This window comes from Papio anubis, chromosome 2 (assembly GCF_008728515.1).
Source record: "Papio anubis isolate 15944 chromosome 2, Panubis1.0, whole genome shotgun sequence".
NCBI lineage: Eukaryota > Metazoa > Chordata > Mammalia > Primates > Cercopithecidae > Papio > Papio anubis.
Genome location: NC_044977.1, coordinates 39619567 through 39642086, shown reverse-complemented (window position 1 = coordinate 39642086; position 22520 = coordinate 39619567). Strand labels below are relative to the sequence as shown.

The following is a 22520-nucleotide window of genomic DNA, read 5'->3' as shown; positions in this document are numbered from 1 at the left end:
GACTCCAAAACCTGTGTTCTTAATTCAGTGCTATGCTGCACCCTTCACAAGGTTTGTCTTTGAGTGAATGAACTGTTCATTAAACTTTCTTCATTTCCATGCCTGCAAACTTTTTCCTAGGTGGTTCACCCCAGACAGGGTCCCTCCATGCCATGGGACTCCTTTAATGTAGCTTTCTGTTCTCAGGCAGGAAGTGATTCCCTAAGACCCTCACTTCTTTTCTTGCCATTTCAATTCTAGCTATAGAAGAATGGACCAAGGAACCTTGTTGCCACTCTGACCACATCCAGAGTTATCTTGTCCCATACCCTCTGAAGGGCTTGAGCCCAGGAGGTCAAGACCTGCCTGGGTAATATAGCAAGACCCCATTCTCCAGAAAAAGGAAAAAAAAAAAAAGACCAAAAAAAATCATATGATTAATGAAAAGGAAATGGAAGATAATATAGACAAAGAGATGAAGGCAAGAAAAGTTTCAAAGGAGAACTATGATCTATGAAAAAGTAAAAGACCCATAATAGCCAAAATAATGTTGAAAGAGAAGAACAAAGTTGGAGGACTTACGCTTTTTGATTTCAAAACTTACAACAAAGCTAAAATAACCAAGATAATGTGGCATTAGTATAAAGACAGATATAGAGATTGATGGATCAGAATTGAGATTCAAGAAATAAACCCTTACTGTTATCATTAATTGATCTCTGGTAAAAATGCAAGGCAATTCAATGGAGGAAAGACCAACTTTGCTAAAAAATGGTGCTTGGAAAATTGGACATTCACATGCAAGATGAATTAAAGCTCTTATCTCGTGCCATACAGAAAATTTTACTCAAAATGGATTACAAAATCATAGACCTAAATGTAAGAGCTATAACTATAAAACTCTGAGAAGAAAACATAGGAATAAGTCCTTATGGTTAGGGAAAGATTTCTTAGATATGACACCAAAAGCATGAAGGCTTCAGGTATTTTACACACACACACACACACACACATATACACACACACATATATATATATATATTTTGAGACAAAGTTTCGTCACCTAGGCTGGAGTGCAGTGGTACAATCTTAGCTCACCACGGCCTCTGCCTCCCAGGTTCAGGCAAGTCTCCTGCCTCAGTTTCCCGAGTAGCTGGGATTACAGGCACCTGCCACCACGCCCGGCTAATTTTTGTATTTTTAGTAGAGACAGTGTTTCACCATGTTGGCCAGGCTGGTCTCAAACTCCTGACCTCAGGTGATCCACAAGCCTCAGCCTCCCAAAGTGCTGGGATTAGAGGCGTGAACCACCATACCCAGCCTAGTTTTCTTTATAAAGCATATTACTGGTGGCTGATAAGACAGATTGTCATATTACATTAGGAAGACTTATTCTATTCCTGGCTTTTAAAAGTCTTTTTTGTTGTTTGTTTGTGTTTGTTTGTTTTTTACTCAGAAAAAATATGGCACAAAAAAGTTGATAAATTGAACTTCATTGAAATTGAAAATGTTTGTGCTTTTCTATACTATTAAGAAAGTAGAAAGATAAGTCACAGATGGAAATTATTTTTAAAATCACATATCCCATAAGGGACTTGTATTCAGAATATATGAAGAACTCTTACAACTCAATAATAGAAATACAAATGACCCAATTTTAAAATGAGCAAAAGATTAAAATAGATATTTCACCAAAGAAGCTATGAAATGACCAATAAACATGTGAAAATATACTCAAGAATATTGGTTATTAGAGAAAGGCAAATTGAAACCACAAAGAAATACCTCTTACAATACACAACAATGGCTACAAATCAAAAAGACATAAGAATCAGTAATAATGTGGAGAAACTGAGCCCTTATGCACTGCTAGCAGGAGTGTAAAATGGTGCAGCCATTTAAGAAAACAATTGCTCGGTTACTTAAACATAAATTCATCATAAGTCAGCAATTCCACTTCTACATATCCACCCAAGAGAAATGAAAAGCTATGCCCACACACAAAAATTGTACACAACTGTTCATAGCAGCATTATTCATAATAGCCCAAAACCCCACTCACATAGCCATCAACTGGTTCATGGATCAATAAAATGTGGAATACACCTGGAATACTAATATACAATGAAATTCTATTCAGTAGTTTAAAAGAATGAAGGATACATGCTACAGCACAGATGAACCTTGAAAACATTCTTCTAAGTGAAAGAAGTATACTCAAAGACCACATATTGTATAGCTCCGCTTATATTAAACGTCCAGGAAAGGAAAATCCATAGAGAAAGTAGATTTGGGGTTGCCTGTGGCTGACAGTGGAATAGAGAGTGGCTGCAAACGGACATTAGGTTTCTTTTCGGAGCACAGAAATGTCTGGAATTAGATGTTGATGGTAGCTGCACGAGTGTAAATATACTAAAAGTTATTCGATTGTTCACTTAAATGATTAGACTTTATGATACATAAGCTCTCTCTCAATAATGCTATTTTTAAAAATTATCAACTGGACATTTCTGCATGTTCCAGAAATTAACTGTATGATATCTGAAATTGATAACTCATTGGATGTTTCACAACAGATTGAATCAGCAAAAGACAGTGATAGTGAATTCAAAATTAGGTCAACAGAAAATATATAAACCGAAGCACAGAAACAAACAAAATAAAGAGCATTAATTAAAAAACAGGGTGGAAGAGACACATGAAACTCCGTGAAATAGCCTAACGTATGTTACAGACACAAGACTGGGACAGAAGCAATCTGGGAACACACATTTGCCAAGAAGTTTTTGAAAGTAATGAAAGGAGGATTAAAAACACACATACCTACCCACACACCTACCCACACATCATAAAATTGCTGGAAATCGATGACAAGAAAACTAATCTTACAAATACCCAGAAAAAAAAAATTAACCACAAAGAAATAAAAATAAGATTAATGGTTGACTTTTCAGTTGAAATTGTAACACAGAAAAGACAATGGGTTGATATCTTTATTGCTGTCCAAGAATTTGACCAACAGTTTAATTATCCTTCCATTGTGAAGGCGAAATAAAGACATTTTCAGACAAAGACTGAAGAATTTTTTTGCCAGCAGATACTTGTGTTACAAGTAATACCAAAGAAAGTTATCCTGGCAAAAGCCAGTGGGGAGCATGGAACTTCAGGAGGGAATGTGGAGAACTAAAAAGGGTAAATATATGGGTGCATATAAAACAATATTGAAGGTTTAAAACTACAATAATAATAATGTCCTGTATATGCTATATTTTAGAGAGACGTATGTATGTATCTGTGTGTGTAGATATGTATACATAGAGAATTGAAATAGTGATGAATTTGGGGCTGGAATTATTTTCATTTTCTCCTCTATAATTGTCTGTATTTCCTCAGGTTTCCCTGTCCTCTTTAGAGTAAGAGTCTGATGGCTGAATGCCTGGAGACTGACATCCCAGAGCACCACTTCAACAGCTTGAAGAAGGGAGTATGGTGGACGCAGAGGAAGAGCCAGGACACCTCCTGCCTGGCCCACTGAGCTCTCCTATGAACAGGCTGTTCCTGCTGCTTCCTCACGAGGCCATTTCCTTTCTGCGAACTGCTGATTTTCTGTATAAGATCCCCTGTGTTTGTTTGGGGGTAGTGGAGAATAAGAATGAGAAGGGGACACACACACACACACACACACACACACATGCATACACACACATGTCTTTGTGCCGTTACTTCATTTGCTAAGAGGCCCCAAATCCCCTATTCAAGGGAGAAGGGAGGTCTTCCATGAACGACACACACATAAACACGGGAATGACTGACTGTGACCACACAAGACCCAGCTGGCCGGCAGCCTCCTGGAGGTCAGAGGACTTTGGTTTTTGCTCCTGGCAGGGAGATATAGTGGGCATTGTCTTGTTGTCATAGTCAGGAGGCCAGGTCCTAGCCCTTGCCACTGATGTTGAACTAACTCGCTTTACTCACTAACTGCTTTATGCTTAGTGCCCCTACAATAAAATGGAAGCTGCTAAGAGAGGCTGACATGGCCTTGAGCATGAAGAGGAAGAGGAAGAGGAGAGCACACTGCTGCAGGGGCTGTTGCCATAGACAGATCTGGCAGGGCAAGAAGTGAGGGGAGAGGAGGTGGGGAGGAACCAGAAAAGCAGATGCCACTCTGAGGCTGGCCCAGGGGAAGCCCCCAGGAGAGCCTGCCCTCCAGAGAAGACAAGTGTGAACGTGGAGGGAAAGAAACTAAGAAGAGCAGTGCAACTGGAGATAGTGATGGAGGGGAATTTGAAATAAAATCAGTGTGAAGTTTCTGCTACAGAAGGAGCAAGGCTCCCAGGAGTATGTAGAGAGGAGAGGAATAGAGTTGGAAGGGAAAGGAAAAGGGGAGAGCAGTACAAGGCTTGAGAGAGCTCAGGGCTGGACAACGGAGCAAGGAAGGGATGCAAAGGAGCCTTGAGGATTAGAACTAGACAGAACCTGCTGGGTGGGCCTTGATCAACGGAGGACAGTGAGTTCCAAGGAGGCTCAACACAGGGACTCTTGCAAGTCCCCTGTCTTGGGGCTGGGAAAGAAGTCAGGGAGAAATTTCAGGTTGTGTCAGGCTGAATGAGACCCTGCTTCAGTTCCAGGGACCTGGGGTTTTCTGATCAACAGGGGATTAAGCCGTGAAGTGTGGCACACTTGGTGTGAGTGTTTAAATCATGTGAGATGATTCAGTGGTACAGGGTAGATCACAACTACAAACCAGAAAAAAATCACAAAGTTGAGCATGTTCCTCTCCCTGTAGAAGAGACACGAGGAAGGGAAGGACTAAAGGGAGGTGCTGGGAGACAACTTTGTGCCTTGGGGGAAAGTGAGAGGCAGGGAGGTGATCCACTAGTGACCTTTGGAGTCAAATATTTAGACACTAGGCATGAGAACACGGGTGAGTGCTACAGATACATCTGGGCCAACAGGCCAGGAATTGGAATTGGGTACAGACATGGGAAGTGGTCATCTTTAGTGCTAGAAAGAATGAAATGATCAGTAGAAGGTGTAAGACACTGCCTATTAGGTTGGGAAGTTTAGTGACAATGTAGGGCAAAGGAGAAAACCCCACTATATATTGCCAGCAAAATACTAGAAAGGGGATGATCTACGGGAGAGAAGGCTTGTCAGGGCGCGGTGGGATATAGTTTGATAAACACGGAGAGAGGCAAAACTAAGGCAGTGAGAATGGGGGAATTGTAGTTTAGAAAAAGTTAAGAAGCAAAGTGAAAGAAATTCAAGCAAAAGAACAGAATCCGGCCTTGACTATTTCCAGGCACAGGGAGGTGGCAGCATTAGGAGATGAGGAAGGAGGATTAACGGGGAGCCCAGAGAAACTGCAGGTGATGGGCATGTTTCTTAAGAGAGAAGGAGAAAAGAAGAGGGCTGCTAGCCATGCAGCAGCTAGGGAAGAGTCACAGGTAAGGGCAGACACACAGCAGTGCTGTGTGGTCATAAACAAGGGAGGCGGGGCTGACTGGCTGAGCAGAGCAGGAGACTGAAGGAGCTCAGAGTACACTGCCTCAGAGCCCTTTTATCTCCCTCTCCTGCCCCACCCTCTTCCTGTCCCCCTGCAGGCACACAAAGCTTGTCTGTTACCGAGGCATCCCTTATGGTCTGCCTACGTTGCACTTTGCCCTGCTAAAGGACTCTCCAGGGTCACAGGCCGGGGAGAGTCGCTGTCTGGGACACAGCTAGTCTCCACTTCCGCACTTGCCCAGCTCCCTTATTGGCCTGTGCACCGACCAGCCCCAGCCAAGAGCCAACTCCCCAGCTAGTGGTGTTTGGAAGAGAAATTTCATCTATGTCAGGCCTCTGAGGCCAAGCTAAGCCATCATATCCCCTGTTTACATCCAGGTGGCCTGAAGCAACTAAAGATCCACAAAAGAGGTGAAAAGAGCCTTAACTGATGACATTCCACCATTGTGATTTGTTTCTGCCCCACCCTAACTGATCAATGTACTTTGTAATCTCCCCCACCCTTAAGAAGGTTCTTTGTAACTCTCCCCACCCTGGAGAATGTACTTGGTGAGATCCACCCCCTGCCCGTAAAACATTTCTCCTAACTCCACGGCCTTTCCCAAAACCTGTAAGAACTAATGACAATCCCACCACCCTTTGCTGACTCTCTTTTCGGACTCAGCCCGCCTGAACCCAGGTGAAATAAACAGCCTTGTTGTTGACACAAAGCCTGTTGGTGGACTCTCTACACGGACACCTGAGTGGCAAGGATTGAGGCTGTTCATTTTCCTTGTGGTAACTCTGGAGGGGAAAAAGTGGACTTTGGCTAGGACAGAACGGTGGGCAGCAAGGTTCTGGAGTTACAGTGAGATCTGATTGTGTTAGTCCATTTTGTATTGCCACAAAGGAATCGGAGGCTGGGTAATTTATGAAGAAAAGAGGTTTGTTTGGCTCATGCTTCTGAAGGCCGTACAAGCACGGCACCAGCGTCTGCTTCTGGTGAGGTCTCAGGAAGCTTCCAAGCATGGTGGAAGGTGAAGCGGGAGCCGGCACGTCACATGGCAAGAGGGAGCAAGAGAGAGAGGAGGAGGTGCCGGGCTCTTTAAACAACCAGCTTTTGTATGAACTAAGCGTGAGAATCACTCATTACCGAGGGTACCAAACCAGTCATGAGGGATCACCCCCATGACCAAACACCTCCCACTAGGCCTACCTCCAACACTGGAGGTCAATTTCTTTTTGTTTGTTTTTTGTTTTTGAGACGTAGTCTTGCTCTGTCAACCCACTCTGGAGTGCAGTGGCATGATCTTGGCTCACTATATCCACTGCCTCCTGGGTTCAAGCGATTCTCCTGCCTCAGTTTCCCGAGTAGCTGGGATTACAGGATTACAGGCATACACCACCACGTCTGGCTAAATTTTGTATTTTTTTTTTTTTTTTAGAGATTTGAAGTGATTTTATCTTTATTTCCTTCACTTTAAGCCAATCATGAAATTTCAGTGATTTCTGGGGTGGGGGCAGAAGGAAGGCAGTGTTAAGAATCATCGGGCCTGTGGCCCAGTTGGCCAGTGGAGGTGCAGGCAGGGTGGGCCCTCACTGGGGCAGCTGGAGGGGCACGGACTGCCCCACCGGCAGACTGGTGATGTTCCAAGAGCGAGAGCTGGTACGTGATGTCCTCCGCAGCTTCCAGCTCGCACAGCTCCATCAGGCCGTCCCCTGCAGTGGCCAGTGAGTGCTGGCCCTCTCTGCTTCCTGCTGAGCCACCTGTTTGGCTTCCACTGCTTCTGTGAACTCCTTCCTGAAGGTCAGATTGTCAAGGACACATCGTCCAGGATGAGCCCAAAGGTGGCTGCTTGCTCTGTAAGGTTGTCGCTCACCTGCCTGGAGACCAGCTCTCTCTGGGTGATTAGTTCTCCAGCATCAAAGCGAGCCACAACTGACTTGAGGCTCTCGGCAGTGATGGATGGCAGCACACGCTCATCACAGTCTTCTCCGATGCTGGTGAAGATGCGAGGAAGCTGGCTAGTGACAGGCCCAAAGAGGACGCAGAGTGTGATGTTGACATTCTGTAAATCCTTGCTACCAGTGATGACTGGCACATTACGTGGTTGAGAATGGTGGTCAAAGATAATCGGTTTCTGTACCCATGGTATGAGAAAGTGAGTTCTTTCCCCTACCACAATGTCCTGTACTCCACAGAACTGGTCAAAGATGACAGCTCTGTGCCCAGCATCCATGTTATATAAGGCAGAGTTCACCATGCCTCCTGCAACAGCTAAGGCCAGCCCAAACTTGCTGATGGACTCAAACACTTGGCAGCTATGTTTTCTTCTGCTGAACGCTCTCACACTGGCTTCCACTCTGACCTCCACATCTAATTTTTGTATTTTTAGTAGAGACGGGGTTTCATCATGTTGGCCAGGCTGGTCTCAAACTCCTGACCTCAGGTGATCTGCCCGCCTTGGCCTCCCAAAGTGCTGAGATTGCAGTTGTGAGCCACTGCGCCCGGCCTGGAGGTCATATTTCAACATGAGATTTGGAAGGGACAAACCATCCAAACCATATCACTGACTTTGACAAGAGACCCATCAAATAACTGTTTTTTAGGCCAGCGATGATCAAGGAATGCTTTTGATAGAAAATGGTATTACTTCCTTCCTCCATCGGAAGAAGACAGGTGTGTCACATGAGCTGTCAACATTGGTGAAGCAATTACACAAGGGGACAAATGGTGTTACATACAAGTGTTCACAGCCTCCCACCTCTCCTTGTGCAGGAGACTCTCACAAGATGTTAATCCAGCCTGACCTTGCAGGAGGAGGCCACTGTGGAGGCCAAGCCCACCCCAAACCTGTTCTTAGAGGAGCTCCTGGTGCCCAAACAAAGGGTCCATAGACCTTCTGGGGCCTGTGAAGAATGGTGTAATTGCTCTGTCCCAGGGACAAGTAATTCCCTGACCCATTTAGATCCTCTTCTCGTGAGTCTAGATGTCAGACACACAGACGGAGCTAAGTTATAAGGTCTGCTGGCTGGACTGCTGTCTAGGGGGCTGCCATATTCAAAGGCACCAAAACACTATTGGAACGAATCAGAAATCAGGTGAATTTTAAATTGTCTCTTTTCCTACCAAAGCAGTCATCACCCTGAGGTGGAGACTTAAAACACTCCTTGATAATACAGACTAGTATCTGCATGGTGCTCAGGGACACTCACATGCCTGTCACACAGGGCCACTCCAGCCAACCCAACCCTGAGGACAGCACATTGAAGTTGGCAGACAGAGCCAGAAATGGAATAATATGTGGTGTAGGGCTGCTTGCAAGAAAGAAATGTACTGTTTTATTATGTAAACACTTAAACATGCCTTCCAAGAAGTTGTGTGGTTTGGAAAATTACACAGAATAAATTACTTATTTTGACCATAAAGAACATAGTACATATTTAAAAGAACATCACTTGCCAACAAGCACATGAAAAAATAACATCACTAATCATAAGGCAAATGCAAATGGAAACCATAATGAAACATCACTTTATACTCCTTAGGATGGCTGCTATCACATAAACAGAAAATAACAAGTGTTGACAAGGCTGTAGACAAATTGGAACCCTGGACTCAGGTGTTAGGAATGTAAAAATGGTGTAGCCATTATAGATAACAATATGGCAATTTCTCAGAAAACTGAAATAGAATTATCATATAATTCAGCAACCATTTCTGGGTGTATATCCAAAAAGAACTGAAATCGGGGTCCTGAAGAGTTATTTGTACACTGATGTTCACAGCAGCACTATTCACAATAGACAAAACGTAGAAGCAACCCAAATTTCATCAACTGATGAATGGATAAACAAAACATGGGACATACTACAATGGAATACAGTCAGCCTTGAAAAAAAAAGAAAATTCTAACACATGCTACAATACGGATGAACCTTGAGGACATTATGCTAATTGAAATAAGCCAGTCACAGAAAGACAAATACAAGGTATAGTAGTAAAACTCATGGAAGCAGAAAGTAGAATGGTGGTTGCCAGGGTCTGTGGGGCAAGGGGAATGGGAGTTGTTTAATGAGTAGAGTTTCCATTTTAAAAGATGAAAAACCTCTGGAGACTGGCTGCACAACGATGAAAATATACTTAACCTTATTGAGCTACACACTTAGAAATGCTTAAGATGGTAAAATTTGTTATATGAATTTTACCAGAATTAATTAATTAATTTTTCAATCCTGCTCCTTCTGTATATTTTACCACAAATTAAAAAAAGAACATCACCAAATAAATGTCAACAAATATTTAAAGAATATTTAAATTGAATTTAAATTGAAAGGGAAGCCAAAATAGCAGATTGCTCTGGGTACCTTGGTCCTGCCCTGTGCATGGCAGCCACAGTGCACTCAGAGAGAAGGCAGGACAGGGAAGCTGCAAAGCAGGAAGGGCTCTGAGGAAGCAGAAGCTGTGAGGTGGAGAAGCAGCAGAAAGAAAGGAAGCAAAGGAAAGTAACATCAGTAGTTGATATGGTTTGGCTGTGTCCCCACCCAAATCTCATCTTGAATTGTAGCTTGCATAATGCTACATATGTGGGAGGGACCTGGTAGGAGGTAATTGAATCATGGGGGTGGTTTCCCCACACTGTTCTCGTGGTAGCGAATAAGTCTCATGAGATCTGATGGTTTTTTAAGGGGAAACCCCTTTCACTTGGTTCTCATTCTCTCTCTTGCCTGCCACCATGTAAGACATGCCTTTTGCCTTCCACCATGATTGTGAGGCCTCCCCAGCCACATGGAACTGTGAGTCCATTAAACCTCTTTTTCTTTGCAATTTACCCAGTCTCAGGTATGTCTTTATCAGTAATGTGAACATGAACTAATGCAGTAGTTAAAAGCACTACAATAAGGAATAAAAAGATAACCATGTCAATTAAACTGCATTTGATCCCAACCTGAGTTCTGAACCACATTTTAATCTCTAGGAAGCAGGGTCCTGGCAGTTGAGATTTTTGCCTTCCTTCTCTCCCATGCCTGCTTCAGAAGTGGCCCTATTTAAGGTCACCTGGAGCCTGTGCTTACAATCTAAGAGAGTGATCCTCCAGCTTTCATGTACGTACAGATCACCCGGGAGCTCATGAAAATGCAAATTCCCATTCAGTAGGTCTGTGGTGGGCCTGAGCTTCAGCATCTCACAAGCTCCCAGGTGAGCTGATGCTGTGGGTCTGCAGTCCACACTTGCAATAGTAGCAGGACCTAAGAAATCCAACTAACCAGACAGAAAATTGGCAGTACGCAGACAGACTGGCATGGAGAAGATGATCTTGTCAATAAAAACACCTTTATGGTGCTAGGAAATAAAAGAAATAATCAAACAGATATGTGAAATGACTCACATTTTAAATTGCTGTTTAAAGCCAATATACAGGCTAGGCACAGTGGCTCACACCTGTAATCCCAGCACTTAGGGAAGCTGAAACAGGAGGGTCGTTTGACGCCAGGAGTTTGAGACAAGCCTGGGTAACATAGTGACATGCCATCTCTACAAAAAAATTAAAAATTAGCCGAGTGTGGTGACATGTGCCTGTAGTCATGGGAGGCTACTTGGGAGGCTGAGGCAGGAAGAACACTTGAACCCAGGAGGTCAAGGCTGCAGTGAGCCATGATTGTCCCACTGCACTCCAGCCTGGGCAAGAGAATGAGACCTTGTCTCAATCAATCGATAATAAATAAATAAATTTTCATATGTCATAGCCAGGGATGGTGGCTCACACCTGTAATCCCAATGCTTCGGGGGCTGAGGCAGGAGGATCACTTGAGGCCAGGAATTTCAGATGAACCTGGGCAGCAAAGTGAGACTCTGTCTGTACCAAAAATAAATTTTAAAAGTGTCTGGGCATGGTGGCACATACCTGTAGTCCCAGCTATTTGGGAGGCTGGGGCAGGAGGACTGCTTGAGCCCAGGAGTTTGAGGCTGCAGTGAGCCATGATCATACCACTGCTCTCCAGCCTAGGTGACACAGCAAGACCCTGTCTCTTAATTTAATAATAATAATAATAATAATAATAATAATTTTTTTAAAAGTCAATATACATTTGAGGGTGAGATAGCTCCTTCCCCGGAAAAGGATGTGGGGAGGACACATAGATACATTTAGTCTTCAAATGAGTCAAAGTAAAACCTTTGGAACCAGGTCACTGAGATTATGGGAAGAGAAGAGTGGGCAATTTGAAGTTGAAGCAACAGAGTCTAAGTAAAAGGGGGTAAATGGTTAAAAAAACAAAAACCATAATCTTTGGGATAGAAACTCTTGGAGATAGCAGGATTATATATATATTTAATTATGTGTGTGTGTATACAATATTATATATAATCATGTGTGTATACACACATATATGTACACACACACATGCATAATATATATATAATCATCCCACTATCTCCAAGATACACATACACACGCACCACACACACACACACACACACACACACATATTAATGGCAGAATTGGCCAGAGGATAAAGAGAAAAAAGCAGGTAAGGGGAATGTAATGCAAGAATACTGAATTTCTAAGATGCAGGCAAGTGATGCCTATAAAACCATTGATGCTGTTCAGTGAAGGGAGATGTTTGGTGAGTTTAACTCACATTTGCACAAGTTTTGCTCTTTACAAAATCATTTCAAAATTACAACTTCATGTCGAGGTGCCTGTGAGGAAGGCAGGGCAGGATTTATCCCAAGTTGAACAAGTGAGTTGGGGGCAGAGCCGTTCTTATTATCCCTTTTGCAAATGAGGAAACAGGGGCTCTGGGGTGTGTTCCAGTTCATGAAGTCAATTAATGACAGAACTTTTTTTTTTTTCTTTTGAGGCAGTCTCACTCTGTCCCCTAGGTTGGAGTGTGGTGGCCTGATCGCTACTCACTGCAACCTCCACCTTCCGGGTTCAAATGATTCTCATGCCTCAGCCTCCAGAGTAGCTGAAATTACAGGTTGTGTGCCACCATGCCTGGATGATTTTGTATTTTTAGTGGAGACGGGGTTTCAACATGTTGGCCAGGTTGGTCTCAAACTCCTGACCTCAAGTGATCCACCCGCCTCGGCCTCCCAAGTTGCTGGGATTACAGGCGTGAGCCACCATGCCTGGCCAGAACATCTTTTCTTTTCCTTTATTCTGATTCTTCCTGTCAAGTAAATAGATACATGACGCAAGTTGTTTTTTCACAGAATTCATGGGGACAAAATGAGGCTATATGTTTTAAATTCTTTATGAAACGAATCAAGTATTGTAAACAAAAGTCTCCTCATTGGCCCTGGCATGCACAGGCCTCCACAGGAAACTCAGATAGCCGAAGTCACAGTTTGTGAATTCAAGAAAGTGAAGTCAGCTGCTATTTTCAGGGGGCCATAAATGAAAATTGACCTTTATGCTTCCTGGGACTTGGTCATCAGATCCAAGAGGTCAGAAGGTTCCTAGACACACATCAGGGTTGAGAGCTGGTTATCAGCCCAGGTCATAAGTACACACAGTACCCTCCTCCGATATTTAACAGGACACAGCGGCCTCCGAGTTAACTGCCTATGTCTTATCAACGCATGTGTAGTGCCAGTATTGCCTGTGGTTTTATAGTTTGACCCTTTGGAACTTACACAGATCCAGGAAAATTAGGATTTAGGATTTGGGTATGCGTCTTTATGTCAATTTCCAGTTGGGTATTCAGTTTGTCATATCGATGTTTCATAGAGGTTCAGGAGGTGTTGCAGAGAACTTTTCCCAGCCCCCTTCAAGTTGTGCCACCTAAAAGGCCCCTGTATGCAAGAGGGGTCCCCTACACATTCCTCCCGTCCTGCCCAGGTTGTGCCCAGGACACCAATATCTGAAGTGTGAGGACAAGAGTCTGATGGCTCAGCGAACAGAACATGGCAACCACACTAAGAATTTGAATTAATGTTGTCCACATTCCCTGAATTTATTGTTCTTTTTAATGGAAAAATCATGAGTCTGTATTCCAAGGGTCCTAGTGGCCATTGGGTCACCTCTGCTTCCATCACCCTTGGGATGAGTTATATAATTAGCTATGGAAATATGATAAGGAAATTGATAAATGCTGAAAAGCATTTAATAAAACTCAATATTCATTCATGATTAAAATTCTTGGTTAACCAAGAGGAATGGAAGAGAGCTTCACTAAACTGATATAGAATAGTTACTAAACACTTTTACTATGTATCTTATTGGAGAAGCATTAGAATCAATCTCATTAAAATAAAAAATAAAGATTTTATTGCTGGCACTATGATGGAGAAGGTGGTTAGAGAAAATTCTCCTGGTATACAGCACCTAAAAATACTGGATACATTTGTAAGAATGTCATCTTTCATGCAGGCTTGAGCTGGTAGGAAAGTAAAGGAAGTCTCAAGAGGCCAAAATTTATAAGATTATGCTAAGCCAGAGGCATGAGAAAGGGGAGGCATGATTATCCTGGGGTTTTCTGGACTCCTGTAGGCCTGGAGCCTGGATTTTAATGGTAGAATAGGAGACAAAGCCTGGGGACCAACCAGATCATAGACTATAAACTCAAGATCCCCTAAGGGTGACATTGTCAGTAGGAATCACAGAGGGAGACAGGTGTATCCCAGGCCTTCTCAGCCTTGGCTCTGGGTAGAGCAAAAAGAAAAGACTCCTTTGAGATTCTTAACAACAGGCCTGCGATCAAGTAAGTTTGGGTCAGAATTCACACTATTTGTGTGGCCAGTAGACCCCAAGCTTATGGTGGTCCCAGTTAGTTCTGTCCTCAGGTTCCCGGCAAAAGCAAAAATAAATCCTCTAGAGGAAAACAGTTTCGATCTCAATGAATCCCAAAGAGAAGGTTCCAAGAAAAATAAGTTCATAGTACAAAATAAAAATGGAAATGAGGAACATGACAAGAATGCCTAGGACATCTAAGTGTTTGTAAACAGTATCCCCTAGAATTGTGCAGTATACTTCCCACACAACTGTATGTATCAGCTCTGACACTATCTTCTTTCATGGCTACCACTCAGCCAAGGAAAACCAATAAGACACAAAAAATTAAGGTTTGTAAAGATTGGAAAGGAAGAAGCAAAACTCTTACTATATAAAGATGATATGTTTGTCTATCTAGAAATTCCAAAGGAATCAACTGATAAGCTTTTATAACTATTAAGAGAATTCCATAAGGTAACCAGGCAAAATGTCAAAACACAAAATATATTTTCTATTTATTGGGGGAAAATATCAAGTAGAAAAATATAAACATTATAGTGGAAATTGGCTCAGGAATAGGAAATAAATACAAAAGGACAGAAAAATGGACATGTGTAAGTAGGAACTGAGTACATGATAGAGGTGACATTTCAGACAAACAGGAAAAAGATGGACTTTTCAATAAATAGTATTGATATAATGTATTGCAATAAGTGCCAGATGAATAAAGACTAACTTTTTAAATAAAAGTATTACAGGAAGGTGCACCAAAGTAGCTTCATAATCTTGGAAGCTGCGAAATCTTTTAAAAATCAGCCTCAGAGAGTAAAATCCATAAAGAGGGAAATTGACAGGTTCAACTACATCAAAATAACAACAAAAATATTAGTAAAAATTTCTGTTGGCTAAAAAGTATGATTTAAACAAAGTTAAAACACAAGTGACAGGCTTAGGGAGAATATTACACGCATATCAAATAATTTGCATTGAGAATAAATAACAAACTCCTACAAAGAAGGAAAAAAGTCCAACATAAAATAAGCTAAGGATATGAATAGGTAATTTAAGAAGAGAAATACAATGGCCAAGAGAGGTCCTATAAAAAGAATGCTCGACTTCATTAACAATCAGGGAAATTAAAATATTGAAATAATGGGTTGTCATTTGCACTAATTCAAATGGAAAAAATAATAAAATACTGAATAAACAGCAAGCATTGCTTGGAGTGTGGAGGAACAGTAACTACCCTTCTCTGCTGGAGGGAGTACAATGGGTTCAGGCACTGCGAAGGGCTGTTTGGCATTCAAAAATTGAACCACATATATCCTGTGATGTGGTAATTCAACTTCTCAGTAGTTCCTCTAGTGAAATACTTGCACATGTCTACAAGCAGACAAACACAGTGGGGTTCATTGGTAAGACTGAAAAATTGGAAAAAGTGTAAATATCTATCAAAAAGAAAATGGCTAAATAAAAGAAGTGTACACTGTGAAATATGACATAGCTGTTAAAATTAATGACGTAGAGCTCTATACAGACATGGAAAGTCTCCAAGTCATGCTATTGAGTGGAAAAACAGAATTAGAACAACATGACAACAGATATGTTTAATGGTACATCCATGCATAGATGAACACACACACAGACACAATGGTCTGGCAGTAAATATATCACACTAAGTACTTTTGAGGAAACTGGAGATTAGGATTGACAGAAAGGCCAAAGGTGAATTTAGGTTTATGTATACTGCTTTCTCATTTTCAAGGAGCATGAAATCATGTATTACTTTATAATTTAAAAAGTTATTACCTAAAAAACATAGTCTAGTCAGTTTTGTGGTTGTCTTGGGTTTATTCCATAATAATTTTGGAACAAGTTGACAGCTTTTAGATCAGAAGTTGGCAAACTTTTTCTGTTAAAGGCCAGATAGTTAATATTTTAGGCTTTGTGGGCCATAGTGTCTCATTTGCAACTGGTCAATTTTGCTGTTGTAGGGCAAAAACAGCTGTACACAATACAAAACTAATGGGCATGGCTGTGTTCCAATAAAGCTTCATTTATAAAAACAGCTGGTGGGCCAGAGTTAGCCTGTGAGCCATAGTTTGTCAACCCCAGGTTTAGACTTTTATGACATAACTAAAATATTTTTAAAGCATATTTGTGTACCAAAAAATACTTTTTCCCATTAACCAACTGATTAAATAAGCCTCTGAGGCCTCCCTTAGCATCCTTTCAACTCCGGCCAGATCATTAGAGGCCATGTGGCAGAGGAACAGTGCCTGCTATAGCTGATTCATTGAGTCAAGACTCAGTGGCCTCAGAGGTGTCTGTTGACCTGTCCTAGATATGGAGTGGCCTTAAAGCAGTGCCTCTGGCCATAGCCTCAGCCAAGCCGGGCTGTAATGTGGAGAGAAGAAGGGCTTGGTGGCACTGAGCACATGCAGGCAAGACTCGGTTCTGTGGGACAAGGTGCCCTCTCAATAGTAGAGGTAGAAAACTCACTGGTCTGAAGCCAACTCAGCCACAGGACTGTGCAGGGCTGTGGCAGGTGCACTGAGGGACCCCTCCTTGAGGTGGTGAGTACTGGTGACTGTCATGCTGCTGTCCTTGGCCTCAGGGGGCTGCCAGCACTAACCCAGCAGGTCAAAAGGAATCAGGACTGAGTTGCTCTCAGTTCCCATAGCCCCCAGCTCCCACAGTCCTGGGGGGGTGGGGAATTTCCTGGGTCCAGGGACTCCAGCCCTGTAACAGGGAGGTGGCTGTATGTGTGACTTGTGGTAACTCATGCAGAGTTGAGGCGTCCCCGTGGTGATTTTTCTAGGAGGCTAGTGCAGGACCAGAGAGAATCAGTAATGAGGCGCAACATTAAGTGACTGTTTTCATGCTTTTTTTTTTTCCAACCTAGAAATGAGGAGACAGCAGCAAGGCCAACATGATTCAGCACCCACTATGATGCTGACCTCAAACAGAAGGTATACTTGTGTTCACACACATCTTTTGGATGAAGCTGAAGGGCGGTCAGCCGCTAGCAAAAGAGAAAGAAAGAAAAACCATACCTGCTTAGCGGTAAGTTCTTCGCTCTGACTTCTCCCCTGGGGTCCACTTTGAACAATCAGGTGCAAAGGATCGATCAAGGAGTAGCTTTACCAAGGAGCCGCTGCCTTGTTCAGGATAGGAGTATTAGCTTATTCTCTCGCTTTTCTCACTGTGAACACCTGGCTTGCAGGCAGAGGCCAAGATTCCCACTGAAGTAAAGGCAGTGCTTCCTCTTCCTGTCCTAGTCATAGGTTATGATTTCCCCGGATATGAGACAATCTTGTCTCTCACCTACATTTCAGTCCAAGTCAGATGTAGGTTCTAAGCGGCCCCATTGCCACTCCCAAGTCCCAAGTCCAGCGCTTGAACTAGCAAATGAAGAGATTACCGTATTTACTCTCATTATGTTCCCCCTACTTTTTTCTTTCAGGTGTCTTCACTGTAAAAACACAGGAGAAGGGGAAGAGAGTGGCAAATATCTGCTTTGTCTAAGTAATTCTGAGCATATTTCATCAGTCTGAGGGTCTCTGTCCTTTACTTTTAGGGGCAACGTTAATTTGAACCTAGATCTCCTAATACTTCCTCCTTTGTTGAAACCACCTCCCTGGATAGTGTTACTTGATGTGAAAGTGAGCAAAGTATTGATTTATGACAGTGCCAATCACCAGCGTGGTTATGTAAGAGGGAGGCAGGCACACAGGGAGAGGGAAAGCGTGTGAGATGAGGCAGCTGAGCACAGTTCTTGAGAGTGTGACCCCACCGCTCTGATCTCAGAACAGAAGGCTGACCAGGAGTTGGGAGGATGGACCAGCTGAGGGCTCTTTGCTCTCCTGGGTCCTGCCAGCAGGCAGCGGTCCTCACTCTCAATCTCAACCTTCTTATTCCCCAGTAGCAGCTGCTCCCAGGTGAACAGAATCAGCAAAAGCCGAACGTGGTGGATATCAGGAGATTTTCCTTCTACTCACTTTGTTTACAAAGATGCTTTATGGCAGGTGTGGGGAGTGGAAGTAACTGCTCCTACCTAACAGGAAAACTAAGTACAAGCCTCTGGCAACAGTAAAGCCGGGGCATGGGCCCCAACAAGAGAGGGAGAGGGAGACCACAACTGAGCAGACAGGTGGAAAAGAGAACCGGGGATTGCCAAAAAATGACCACAGTTGTCTTCACGTGAACATCTGGACTTCCTTACATTTATTTATTGACTTAGGTTGTTTTTATTTTGAAGGACATGCTTGAATCCAGCCCTGGTGAGAAAAGCCAAAATATCTAAATATGATTTGTTTTGTTCTGTTTTTAATCAGTTTCTTTTCTACCCAATTTGCACTTCCCAAGGGATGAGAAGGACTTGAGGCAGGGATTTCCTAGGGGTTAACATTTCTCAACTGGAGGCTTGCCTTGCTGTTTTCAGCCAAGTGCAGAATGTAAGGTGCTTACACAGCTCACTCCTGGGGACTTACTGTCAGCAGTGGGGGACTGGGACCCACAGCCATAGGGCTCTATCCTTTTTTCAGTCACATTTCTGATTATACACAGGGGATTCTGCTAGGGCGAGGAAGCATTGGATTACAAATCCCACCGGACAGCAAGTTGACTTGGGCCTTAGGCAGGGAGGACCTAGAGTAAGTGCAATATTGAATGTCATGAGGATATTGGAAAGAAAAAGAGTAAGTGAAACACTGGATTTCAGTCCCAGGGGAAGTAGCCTGAACAGTGTGCTCTGGGGTAGGAGGACAGCATAGGGCTATATCTGGGGCCTGCAGGTCCCCTGAGAAACATAGATCTGAAGGCCATGGCTACAGCCAAAGTGGGTGGGAAAGCTGGAAAGGGCCCTAAGAACTCACCCCAGAAAACTTATTTCCAAGATCAAAAGTAGGCCTTTCTGCACTGACAGGTATTTCCATGTCCAGGGAAAAAAGGCGCGACTCCAGCTCAGGTAGGGCACCTTGCAGAAGTCCTTAGGTTACGGGTAACATACATAGCTTTCATCATCTCTCAAATCCCTCCTGGCTCACAAGAGCCTGGCCTTCTCTCTCTTATAAAATATGGTGAATCGTTTACAGCAGAAACAGGAAACTAAGAACAGATTATGAAACCACTGTGGTAAAGGAACTATTCTCAGTTTTCTGCAGGGATCTTTGGGTCTCTTTTCCTCTGGGTCTGTGGTGTGGGGTTCCAGCTAGAAGTCAGGAGAAGGCTGTAGGAGTGTCGGGCCTCTGTAGTCTAGCACTGCACTGTTAATATTAGGCATGGCTCTATAGTGAAATGAGTTAAGAAAACAGCCAGAAAATACACTCTTGTTCTTAAGGACAGCTTACTAATGCCCTCAGGTGAGGGCCTGTGTCACTCTCAAGCCCAGCTGGGAAGTCAGAGAAATTTGAGGCCTTGACCTCTGTTCTACACTTTGTCTATTGCAGCAGCCAGAAATGTAGAGCTCCTAAGCTACTCATCAGAGAAAAGCAGATCTGATCAGCCTGAAGAGTTTCTTTTTCTTTTTCTTTTTTCTTTTTTTGAGATAGGGTCTTGCTCTGTCACCCAGGCTAAAGTGCAATGTCATGGTCATAGCTCACTGCAGCCTCAACCTCCAGGGCTCAAGCAATCCTCCCACCTCAGCCTCCCAAATACCTGAGACTACAGGTGCATGCCACCATACTTGGCTAATTTTTTTGTTTTGTTTTGTTTTGTAGAGACGAGGTCTCATTATGTTGCCCAGGCTGGTCTCGAACTCTGGGGCTCAAGCAATCTGTCTGCCTTGGCCTCCCAAATTGCTGAAATTACAGACATAAGCCATTGTGCCTGGCCAGTTTCCTCAGTGTGAATTCATTCAATGTTTTACCCCATCTCTAAAGAATATTTATATTTAAAAAGAGGAAGAGAGGACAAGATAAAAGAGTGATGCACTGATGATATAAATTCAGGTAGAATCTGAGGAAAATAGGTGTTTATTAGCCAGTCACATGGTCTTTCTCAAAAATCTCTTAGCCTTCCTTTGGGGTGTGCTCAGGGGCACTTAGGGCAGAAGCATGGAGGTGACACTCTGATCCCCATGAGGCAGCCTTGGAGGAACCTTCTCCCTTTTCATCCTTAAGTGGAGGTAGTAGAAGTTACCCAAGAAGGCTAGGAATAGGAATCTTCTCTTTGAAAGCAGTTTCATTTTATCACAAGTAGAAGCAGTGATGCAAATTTTAACTTCCCAGAAATGGCAGGTTCCAGCAACCGGGGGGACAACTAAATTTGAGCGCCAGCTGTTCCAGATCCTATAATTACTCTGAGGCTCCATAAATTACACTTGTTGTGGTCAGAATTCCAATGTCTCTCTTAGAATTTTGGAACACTTTGTTTTCACCTCATCTATAAATTACACTGAAGAATATGCTATCTGTGACTTCTTGCCTTAGTTAGTCATAAGCCTCCTGAGAGCAGAGGCCCTTATTACAGTTGGTACCAATTGCATTTGGTGGCTGCTCAGTTCGGTGTAGTAATCATTTTAAGTATGGTTTTTACTAATATGCTTTAATAGAGTTCTGCCTTTATTGAAAAGAAGAAAAAGGACCACCTTGAGAGGACCTTCCCTGCAGCTAGCTCTTGCTACTACTAAATGAAACTCATACTTACTTTTGATTTATTATTAAATAAATTAGCTCTTAAATGTGTGAAACCTCTTAAGTTTTAATTTTTAGGCTTTAAATTTGTAATGATGGCAAGTGTCATGATAAAGATAAATTATCCTTTGATAGCAAAGAGATAATTGGGTATTTAGTATATATGGAATTATCTAAAAATTATTTAGAATTATACATATATTTTCATAAATCACTATGATGTATGAGAGGGATAAAGGGATTGAGGGGAAAAGGTGCAAATCTGGAATCTGGTAACACCACAATACCTCTTCCCAGCAATATTAATATGACAGTTACTTTCTCTCAACAGCCGTTGCTGTCGAGTTTCTTTGCTCCACAATATTATATTAGAAACTCTTGAATAAAATATAAATCAAGGGGTCATACAGGAAGCAGCCAAGAGTCAAATCATCTCTCAGAAAAATTGTGCCTATTCTATGAATAGACATCCAAACACTGATCATATTTACAGCTACTGTTTAGTCAATCAATTAGACCTGTTTTGTCTCTGTAAATGGAAACATAACACTAATTCCCAGAGTAGGTATTCAATACATTAATTCAAGTATTTAAGTGTCTTAAAATTGCTAGTTACATTTTATGTATTTATTTTATTTTTATAAGGTACAATTTATCAGTCTTTACTTTTTTTCTTTTTTTTTTTGAGATAGGATTTTGCACTGTTGCCCAGGCTGGAGTGCAGTGGGGGCAATCATGGCTCACTGCAGCCTCAACCTTCCAAGCTGAAACGATTCTCCTGCCCCAGCCTTCTGAGTAGCTGGGCCTACAGGCATATGCCCAGCTATGTTTTTCTGGTAGAGACGGGTTTCCCTGTGTTGTCCAGGCTGGTCTTGAACTCCTGAATTCAAGCGATCTTCCCACCTTGGCCTTTTAAAGTGCTGGGATTACAGGCATGAGCCACCACACCCAGCCAACATTTTTTATTATGGTAAAAAATATATATAACATAAAATTAACCATTTAAATCATTTGAAGTGTACAATTCAGTAGCATTAATTATAATGTTTTGCAACCATCACCACTATTCATATCCAGAACCTCTTCATCATCCCAAATAGAAACTCTATCCATTAAGCAACTCCCCATTGTTACCTTCCTTGAGCCCCTGGTAACCTCTAATCTACTTTCCGTCTCCATGAATTTGCATATTCTAGATATTTTATGTAATTGGTATCACATAATATTTGTCCTTTTGTGTCTGGCTTATTTCAGTCAGCATAATGTTCATTTATGTTGTAACGTGGGTCAGAACATCATTCCTATTTATGGCTGAATAATAATCTATTGTATGCATATAGCATATTTAACTTATCCATGTATCTTTTGGCTGTTGTGAATTATGCTGCCATGAACATTGGTGTATAAATATTTGTTTGAGCTTCTGCTTTAATTCTTTTGGATATGTACCTAGGTGCTGGGTGTTTGAGTCCACTCAAAATCCGTATGTTGAAATCCTAACCCCTAAGGTGATGGTTTTGGAGGTGGGGCATTTGGGAGGTGATTAGGTCATGAAGGTGGAGCCCTCATGGTTGATGCCCCTTCTTCCACCTGAAGTTATAGTGAGAAGACTATCATGTATGATCCAGGAAGGTGGCTTCACCAGTCACTGAATCTGCTGGTACTTTGACTTGGACTTCTTAGTCTCTAGAACTATGATAAA

General features: G+C 42.5%; 1 protein-coding gene and 1 pseudogene across 2 annotated transcripts in view; both read right to left on the bottom strand.

The window, feature by feature from the left end:
* Window positions 1–19744, bottom strand: part of NR1I2 (nuclear receptor subfamily 1 group I member 2) — a 36820-nt gene extending 17076 nt beyond the window's left edge. Inside the window, exon 1 of one of the 2 annotated variants that reach the window (XM_009200057.4) lies at window positions 17240–19744. Coding sequence is in view for 1 of the 2 variants with exons in the window: in XM_003893978.5 (XP_003894027.1) it covers window positions 16686–16780 (95 nt within the window). In the remaining variant the exon portion in view is untranslated. Of the gene's footprint in view, window positions 1–16685; window positions 17195–17239 lie in introns of those variants that run through there. The other variant, XM_003893978.5, reaches the window with a different exon arrangement.
* On the bottom strand, window positions 6872–7725 carry LOC110742195 (annotated as a pseudogene).
* Window positions 19745–22520: the final 2776 nt, after the last annotated feature.